Genomic DNA, 8,891 nt, shown 5'->3' with positions numbered 1-8,891 from the left:
TGAGGAACACTGGGGTTCCTTTTTCTCCTCCAGCTCTGCCCAGAGGCACGGACCCTGCAGCTCTAGAAATCAGGGAGGAAAGATGTCAGGCACACATGGCAATACAGAGTTCTTTAATTTGTGTTAGCATATATGTAGCATACATATGCTGGTTTTCCAGTATCTGGGTGCAAAAAGAAAGATAAATATTAAAATAAAAATACTGGAGTCAAACATTGTTCTGTGAACAAATTCACAAAAGTTTAACGCCTATGTAAACGGCAAAAAATACAGGACACAGAGTGAGAATTAAAGAGTAACATCATAAGAGATATGCAGAAGAATGAGAGTTTATTGCTTCTGAAAACCAATTGATATCATTTTCTTCAGGCTATTCCTGACCTCCTGGTTCCTCAGGCTGTAGATAAGGGGGTTCAGGGCTGGAGGCACCACCGAGTACAGAACTGACACTGCCAGATCCAGGGATGGGGAGGAGATGGATGGGGGCTTCAGGTAGGCAAAGGCTGCAGTGCTGAGGAACAGGGAGACCACGGCCAGGTGAGGGAGGCAGGTGGAAAAGGCTTTGTGCCATCCCTGCTCAGAGGGGATCCTCAGCACAGTCCTAAAGATCTGCACATAGGAGAAAACAATGAACACAAAAGAACCAAAAGCTATACAGGAACCAACAGCAAGAAATCCAAGTTCCCTGAGCTGGGAGTGTGAGCAGGAGAGCTTGAGGATCTGTGGGATTTCACAGAAGAACTGGCCCAGGGCATTGCCCTGGCACAGGGGCAGGGGAAATGTATTGGCTGTGTGCAGCAGAGCACTGAGAAAGGCACTGGCCCAGGCAGCTGCTGCCATGTGGGCACAAGCTCTGCTGCCCAGGACGGTCCCGTAGTGCAGGGGTTTGCAGATGGACACGTAGCGGTCGTAGCACATGATGGTCAGGAGGGAAACTTCTGCTGAATAGAAAAGGACAAACAGAAACACCTGAGCAGCACATCCTGAGTAGGAGATGGTCCTGGTGTCCCAGAGGGAATTGTGCATGGTTTTGGGCACAGTGGTGCAGATGGAGCCCAGGTCGCTAAGGGCCAGGTTGAGCAGGAAGAAGAACATGGGCGTGTGCAGGTGGTGGCCGCAGGCTACGGCGCTGATGATGAGGCCGTTGCCCAGGAGGGCAGCCAGGGAGATGCCCAGCAAGAGGCAGAAGTGCAGGAGCTGCAGCTGCCGCGTGTCTGCCAGTGCCAGCAGGAGGAAGTGGCTGATGGAGCTGCTGTTGGACATTTGCTCTGTCTTGGCATGGGGGTCTGTAGAATAAGTAATCATGCAATACTTCAGTTTGTGGAGAATTTCAAATATCCCAGCACAGCCTGGGGGCACTTTCCCTCCACTGCCTGCCCAGGGCTCTGCTACCTGGAGCTGTCCCTGCCAGCAGCTGCTCCCTGTGCCCAGGACTGGGCCATGTCAGTGCTGCCTGAGCGCAGCTCAGCCCTGGGGGCTCAGCTCTGCCCTGCAGACCCCTCCCAGCTCTGGCACTGCCCAAGGGCAGCTCTGGCTCTGCAGGCTCTGATGGGAATGTCAGACCAATCCTGAAAAGGACTGGAAAAGCGATGCTGATGCTGCCCTAAGGAACCCTGTGCTGATTTCTGGCACTGCCTGGTATATTCAGATCTCAGAGAATTTTTTTTTTTTTTAATAATTTTTCTCTGTCTAAAGTGAGACAGGAATATCTAAGTGCATTTTTCTATCCAGGCATCCCAGAGAAATGGATTAATAAAGCAGGATTTTTTTGTTTTATGCAGACCCTGCCTTGCTGTGCTTATCATTTAATCTACCAGGAAATACCCTGGAGATCAGTGTCATGCTGGGAGCATCCCTTAACAATGCAGCATCCTCACCACACAACAGAAACTCTTCCAAGCCTTACCAGCTGTCTCCTCCCACCCAGATCTGGTCCCACAGTGCTTGGAGCAGCTGCCAGGGCTGGCTGAGAGCTGTCCCTGGCAGGCAGCAGAGTCCCTGCCCCAGCAAAGTGCCCTGGGCTGCAGGACCCTGCTCTGCAGGACAGCCCTGGGCACCCCTGGCTGCTCTGCACAAGAGACAATCAGAGAATGTACTCACAGCGTCTGGAGGCATTGGGATGTTCCAGCTTTAGGAGATGGCTCCAGGAGCTGCAGCTGCCTTGTCCTGCAGCCAGAGGTTCCTGTGCCAAGGGCTGGCAGTGATTCTCCCCCAGTCACTTCTCAGCATCTTCACAGCCCTGACTGATTGAAAATATCTCTGTCTCTGTGCTGTGCCCGGGGTGGCCGCAGACAGTGCCCTCAGCCCTGCTGGGTTGGGAGAGGAGCTGCTCCTGAGGATGTGTTATTTTGAAGATCTTCTTGATTGCCAGGAGTTCCTTCTGTTCCAGGAGCCCAGCCCAGCTCAGCAGAACAGACACAGCACAAGGACTTCTCTTGTGGGTTGGGTGCTCAGGCCCTGAACATCACTCCCTGAGAGGGAGTAGAAGAAATATCTCAAGAATTCAAAGTCACAATCAATCTCCAAAGTTTCTTGAAGATTTAATGGGTCCCACTGAGGGACACAACTGAGAAAGCGTCCCCAGGTTCCAGTTAGAGCAGAACACTGGAGGCAGTGATGACAGCTGGGGACAAACAAGGCCAAGGTGTCTCTGGTGCTGAGCAAAGCTGGATGTGTTTCAGGAATGCAAAGGGCCAAGGCCTGAGCCCCAGCCCCTGGCCAGGCAGATCCTGTCCCTCCCTCCTTGCTCAGGGCTCTTCCCGGGATGGGCACTGGCATGTGGGGTGTGCAGTGCCAAGGGCAGGAGCATGGGGCGGCCCCTGCCAGGCTGCTGAGCAGGGACAAGGAGGCCATGAGGCCCCAGGCCTGCAAGGGTCACTTGTCTCCTGCTCCTGGCTCAGGCCCAGGCCCAGCAGCAATGGCCAAAGTGCTGCCCAAGTTGGCTCTGTCAGGGCCTGGCAGCTGCTGCCCATGCCTGTGCCCTGTGCAGCCCAGGCTGTGCTACGGTGTCCCTGCCCTGCGCCTCTGTCCCTGCAGGCTGTGCTCATCCCCCGGCTGCCCCACCTGGCTGGCCCCTTCCTTTGCTGACAGCTCTGCCTCCTGCCTGCCTCTGCCTGCCCACACAAAGCCTTGGGCTGACCCAGGCTCTTTCTGAGGGATGTGTTGCACCTCAGCCCTGCCCTGGCAGGGAAATTCCTTGCTCTTTGTTCCTAATCTGGGCTTCCCCAGCTGCTCTTAGCTTTGATTTTTTTCTTTCTCTGGCTCTTCTCTACTACATCAAAAGGATCCACCATCTCTGAAACCACCCTTGAATCCCTCCCATGCCTCTCCTCTGCTGTCCTCAGTCCCCACCCCACTGAGCACAGAGCTCCTCTGTCCCTATACTGACGCAGTCACCAGAGGCCAAGGCCAGCCAGACCTGTCTGTCCTTGCAGCTTTTGTCTAAAAGCAGCCCTTGTATATTTGGGGAGTTTTGGAAGTGGAATTCCATTTCAGCCATGAGTGCCTGCACCAGAATGACAGTTCTTCTCCACAGGAAGGAAATGGCAGAGCCCCAGTGTTTCAAAGGCTGATTAGAGGCAGCCCCAAGGAGGCTAAGGCCAGCCAGACCTGTTTGTCTCGGCAGCTTTTGTCTGGGAGCAATCCTTGGATAGATGGAGTTTGGAGGCCAAATCTCAGTTTTCTCCATGGGCACCTGGACAAGAAGGACAGTTCTTTTCCTTAGGAAGGAAAGTAGAGAGCCCCAGTGTTTTACAGGCAGAAGAGAGCTGGCCCTCAGGAAGCCAAAGGAACCTAGGCAGTCCTGGCAAGTTTGGTCTGAGACTTATCCTTGGATATAAGGAATTTTGGAGGCAATTCCCAATTCTGGCTATGGACACCTGGACTGGAAAGATGGGTTTTCCAAGGAAAGAAAAGCACAGCCCTTCAGTGTTTTCAGGGTAGATGAGAGGTGGCCCACCCAGATGCCAAAGGCCATCCAGATCTCTTTCATATGGGACAGTCTTTGGATTTTATCAAATATGGAGGTAGAATCCCAATTTTAGCCATGAACCCCTGGAGGAGGAGGAGGAGAGTTCTTTCCCACAGGAAGGAATGCACGGAACTCCAGGGCTAGATGAGAAGCAACCCTCAACATGCCAAGGTCAGCTGAACCAGTCAGGTGGCCACAGGGAGGCCAAGCCAGCCAGACCTGTTCCATGTTCTTGGATTCTTTGGGACATGCAGGATCCCAATTGCCCCTTGGTTCCATGAGGCCCCGTAGTATCACAAGAGATCTTTATTTCCAGGAGACCCAGCAACACCACCAGGATCTCCTTGGCTCTGCAGTGGCACAATGGCCCCTTGCTTCCATGAGGCCATGCAGTGCCAAAATGGTTTCCTTGGTTCCATGGGACTGTGCAGAGTGCCACAATGGCCCCTTGGTTCTATTGGGCTCCCAAAGATCACAATGGACCCATGGTTCCACAGGCATGGCTGTGTCACACTGGTCCCTTGCTTCCATGGGGACCCATAGTGTCACACTGGCCCCTTGGTTCCATGGGGACCCATAGTGTCACACTGGCCCCTTGGTGCCATGGGGACCCATAGTGTCACAATGGCCCATTGGTGCCATGGGGACTCAGAGTTCCAGAATGGTCTCATTGCTTCCATGAGTCCCTGCAGTGTCACAAAGAGCTCCTTGGTTCCACAAGGGCCTGCAGAGCCCCTTGATTCAACAAGGCCTCAAAGTGCCAGAATGGTCTCCAGGACTCCATGATGCCCCACAGTGTCACAAGGACACCTTGGCTCCATGAAACCCTGAAATAGGGAATGGCCCCTTGATTCCATTGGGCTCCACCCTGTCACACAAGTTCTTAGTTCCACCGCACCCTGTAGTGTCACAATGGTCTCCTTGGTTCCACAGAGTCAGAATCTCTCTGTGGTCTCATGGAGCCCCACTAAGATCCCCTTGATTCCATGAGGCTCCGCCGTGCTACAATGACCCTTAGGTTAAATGGCCCCTTGGTTCCAGTGAGTCCTGAAGTGTCATAATGGTCTCCATGGTTCCGTGAGGCCCCAGAATGTCACAATGGACTTTTGGTTCCTTGAGCTTTCGTACAGCCAACAGCAGTGTCCTTGGCTCCACAGTGTCACAAGGGACCCTTTGTTCCATGAGGTTCAGTAGAGTGAGATGGACACCTTGATTCCATGAGGTTCTGTAATGTCCCAATGGACTCCTTGGTTCCATGGCCCTGCTGTCCAGAATTGGCCCTTGGTTCCATGAGGTTCTGTACTGTCAGCAGGAATCACCTTGGTTCTGCAGTGTGTCCTAGGTTGACTATATGATGCTTTTATCCCCAATCGTCTCATTCCGTTTATGCTGAATAGTAAGTTTTGCACCTTTAAGACTTGCTTCAAAGATTGAGGGGGGGAGAGGAGGCGCCCAGTTTGTTTTCAGACACTGAACTCACTCCTACACATTCCTGCTTCTGGACTGCGTGGTTCTGCGGATGAACAGACGGCGGGACAGGGCTCTCTTTTTATTTCTTGCTTTTTAGTTAGTTTAGCTAGCTGAGGCAAAGAAATTCCCTGGACTGTGCTTTTTTTTTTTTTCCTTTTTTTTTTCCCCTTTCTCTGGACCTGTTCACACCTGCTCTGGACTGAACAACCATAAGAGCACCAGCAGCTCGCATCGGTGGGCCGGGCCGGGCCTGGGCCACGGCATTTCCAGCGCCGGAGGGACTGATAAGAGACTGAGTGAGCTGAACTGGAATGTGGGGAGGGGACTTTCTGGGTTTGTCATCTCCTTTGGAGCAGCAAGGGGTTTTATTGTTTAATATTAAGTTTTCTTGTTTAATAAACAGTTTTTTTCCACTTTTCTCCAAGGAAGTATTTTCTCCTGGACCTGCTGGGGGAGGGGTGGTAGAATCCGATTTCCTAGGGGGGCCCTTTGGGGTTCTCTCCCAAATTTGCCCTGAACCAGCACAAACATATATACTGGCGCCCAACATGAGGCTCGAGAAAGTGGAAAAAAGCATTATTGATTGCATGTTGGTTGTGCTTGCTCTGCAGTGAGTTAAAGCAGTCAGTAGCCATGTTGCTCGATTTCGTAATGTCTCTTGGTGTGGAGGCCTTCCTGTGGTTCTGGTCTATAAGCCTTTTTGAGGTTTCAATACCTTTCTGGTCACTAGGATTATTGTCCCTAAGACGTAAGTTTCACAGTACAGGGGCACGGATTGGAACAGCTATTTTGCTGGCCTTGGTGATAATGATTTATAGGGCATTTACAAGGTTACTGGAGTCTGCTTACAATATGTATGGTTTATGGTTTCTTCGTCCTACCCCGCGTCCTAGTTCCGGCAGTATGTTTTGGGAATTTATTAGTAATTGCACCCAGTTTGTTAGAGGAGGAGCAGGGAATGAGACTTTCCAGCCTTTCCTTTCCTTCTTCTCCTCTGAATCTGTTATGTCACTTTTTGAGAATGTTCAGTTTCCCCTGAATGGTAAGGAGACCATGTTTGTAGCATTTAATGTGGTAAGCTTCCTCTATATGGTCTGCAGCTTCTCTAGAATGAGGGCTGAGATGTCCAGAGGAGCTGACAAGACCCCTGACCCAGAAGTAGACTCAGGCATGAAAAATGATGAGTGGTGTGGAGAATGGGAAAATATGGGCCAAACCCTGAAGGAATTTTCTGATCCTGTAGACTGGGATTTTCCATGTGAACAAATTCAGAACCCAGCTGAGGTGGGAAAATACCTGAAAGAGAAATGCCATGGTGACTGTAAGGAAAAAAGTCTCATTGCAATAAGCTGGGCCCTGGCCTACGCTTATCGCACCCTGCTAGATACTAAAGGGCAGCAGACAGAGGCAGGCAGGCAGGGAGATAAAGCAGCAGCTACTCCAATCACTCAGGCTGCAGCCAACACTCCAGCTGCTCAGGCTGGAGCTAAACCAAACAGTAACGCTTGAGGGAAATGGCAGTGGCAGATATTGTCTTCTTGGATGATGTAAACACTGTAAATCCAGACTTGGTACCATGCACATCTGTAATGTGGAGAAAACTTGTACAACTTGGGCCACATGAATATGCTTCTGCTCTAGCAATAATGAAGCGAGATGATGGTGAGGAGACCGTGCTGGATATGGCAAAGAAACTCCGAGCATATGCAGACGCTGTGCATGGCCCGACACATGCCAGAATCGCAGCAGTGGGAACACGTCTGCAGAGGTCAGAGGATAAGATAGAGGAGAATCACAAGAAGCTCAGAGAGGAGATTAAGGAAGACCTTCTTCAAATCTCAGCAGTACAGATCAGAGGTTCTGGTGCCCAATGCAGACGCTCCCCAGATGGAGAGAGAAGGTACACCCCACGAGCTGAGCTGTGGTTCTTCCTGCGTGATTGTGAAGAAAACATGAGGAGATGGGATGGAAAACCTACTGCTGCTCTGGTACAATGGGTACGTGAACTGAAGACTCAGAGAGGAAGTTCCAAAAGGGAAGCAGCTCCAGTAGCCAGTAACTGAACTGTCATATATGATGATAATGACAATATTTTGGATGCCCTTGAAGGAACCTCCAAGACATATGTCCAGGGAAAGAAGGATAACCAGGCTTAGAGGGGCCCTGCCTCTAGCCAGGTAGAGGCTAGGGAAAACTGTGTTTTTTGGACTGTGTGGATTCGTTGGCCTGGCACATCTGAACCACAAGAATACGAAGCTTTGGTCGACACTGGTGCGCAATGTACATTAATCCCATCGAGACATGTGGGGGCAGAGTCTGTTTCTATTGCCAGTGTGACAGGGGGATCCCAGGATTTCACTTTGGTGGAAGCTGAGGTGAGCCTGACTGGAAATGAGTGGAAGAAACACCCTATTGTGACTGGCCCAGAGGCCCCATGCATTTTAGGCATAGACTTCCTCCGAAGTGGGTATTTCAAGGACCCAAAGGGATTCAGATGGGCATTTGGAATAGCTGCTTTAGAGGCAGAGGGTGTCAAGCAATTGAACACCTTGCCTGGACTGTCAGAAGACCCATCTGCAGTAGGACTTCTGAAGGTGGAAGAGCAACAGGTGCCAATTGCCACCTCGATAGTGCACCGCCGGCAGTATTGCACGAATCGAGATGCCGTGATCCCCATTCACAAAATGATCCGTGAGCTGGAGAGCCAAGGGGTGGTCAGCAAGACCCACTCACCCTTCAACAGCCCCATCTGGCCTGTGCGTAAATCTGAGGGAGAATGGAGATGGACTGTGGACTGCCGTGCATTGAATGAAGTGACTCCACCACTGAGTGCTGCTGTGCCGGACCTGCTGGAACTCCAGTATGAGCTGGAGTCCAAGGCAGCAAAGTGCTTTGCCACTGTTGACATTGCCAATGCATTTTTCTCCATTCCTCTGGCAGCAGAATGCAGGCCTCAGTTTGCTTTCACCTGGAGGGGCGTGCAGTATACCTGGAACCGATTGCCCCAGGGGTGGAAGCACAGCCCCACCATCTGCCATGGACTGATCCAGGCTGCACTGGAAAAGGGTGAGGTTCCAGAACATCTGCAATACATTGATGACATCATTGTATGGGGGAGGACGGCAGCAGAAGTGTTTGAGAAAGGAAGGGAAATTATCCAGATTCTCCTGAAAGCCGGCTTCACCATCAAAAAGAGCAAAGTCAAAGGACCTGCCCGAGAGATCCAGTTTCTGGGAGTAAAGTGGCAAGATGGACGGCGTCAGATTCCCACTGATGTCATCAACAAAATCACAGCAATGTCTCCACCATCCAGCAAGAAGGAAACACAAGCTTTCCTAGGTGCCATAGGCTTTTGGAGAATGCACATTCCTGAGTACAGTCAGATTGTGAGCCCTCTCTACCTGATCACCCGTAAGAAGAACAATTTCCACTGGGGCCCTGAGCAGCAACA

The 8,891-nt window shown here is 51.4% G+C and overlaps 1 protein-coding gene across 1 annotated transcript; it reads right to left on the bottom strand.

Moving 5' to 3' along the window:
- Positions 1-242: 242 nt before the first annotated feature.
- Positions 243-1,263, bottom strand: LOC132335026 (olfactory receptor 14J1-like). Its single transcript, XM_059861152.1, has one exon. It carries the CDS (start codon positions 1,261-1,263, stop codon positions 331-333), a length of 933 nt encoding a protein of 310 aa, XP_059717135.1. The 3' UTR covers positions 243-330.
- Between the last annotated feature and the right edge of the window lie 7,628 nt (positions 1,264-8,891).

This window comes from Haemorhous mexicanus, chromosome 16 (genome assembly GCF_027477595.1).
Source record: "Haemorhous mexicanus isolate bHaeMex1 chromosome 16, bHaeMex1.pri, whole genome shotgun sequence".
NCBI lineage: Eukaryota > Metazoa > Chordata > Aves > Passeriformes > Fringillidae > Haemorhous > Haemorhous mexicanus.
Note: the sequence above shows the minus strand (reverse complement) of the source record. Positions and strands in the feature narration are given on the sequence as shown.

Bases quoted from the DNA above. Each gene is read 5' to 3' on its own strand.
- LOC132335026 (XM_059861152.1), bottom strand. From the start codon at position 1,263: ATGTCCAACAGCAGCTCCATCAGCCACTTCCTCCTGCTGGCACTGGCA.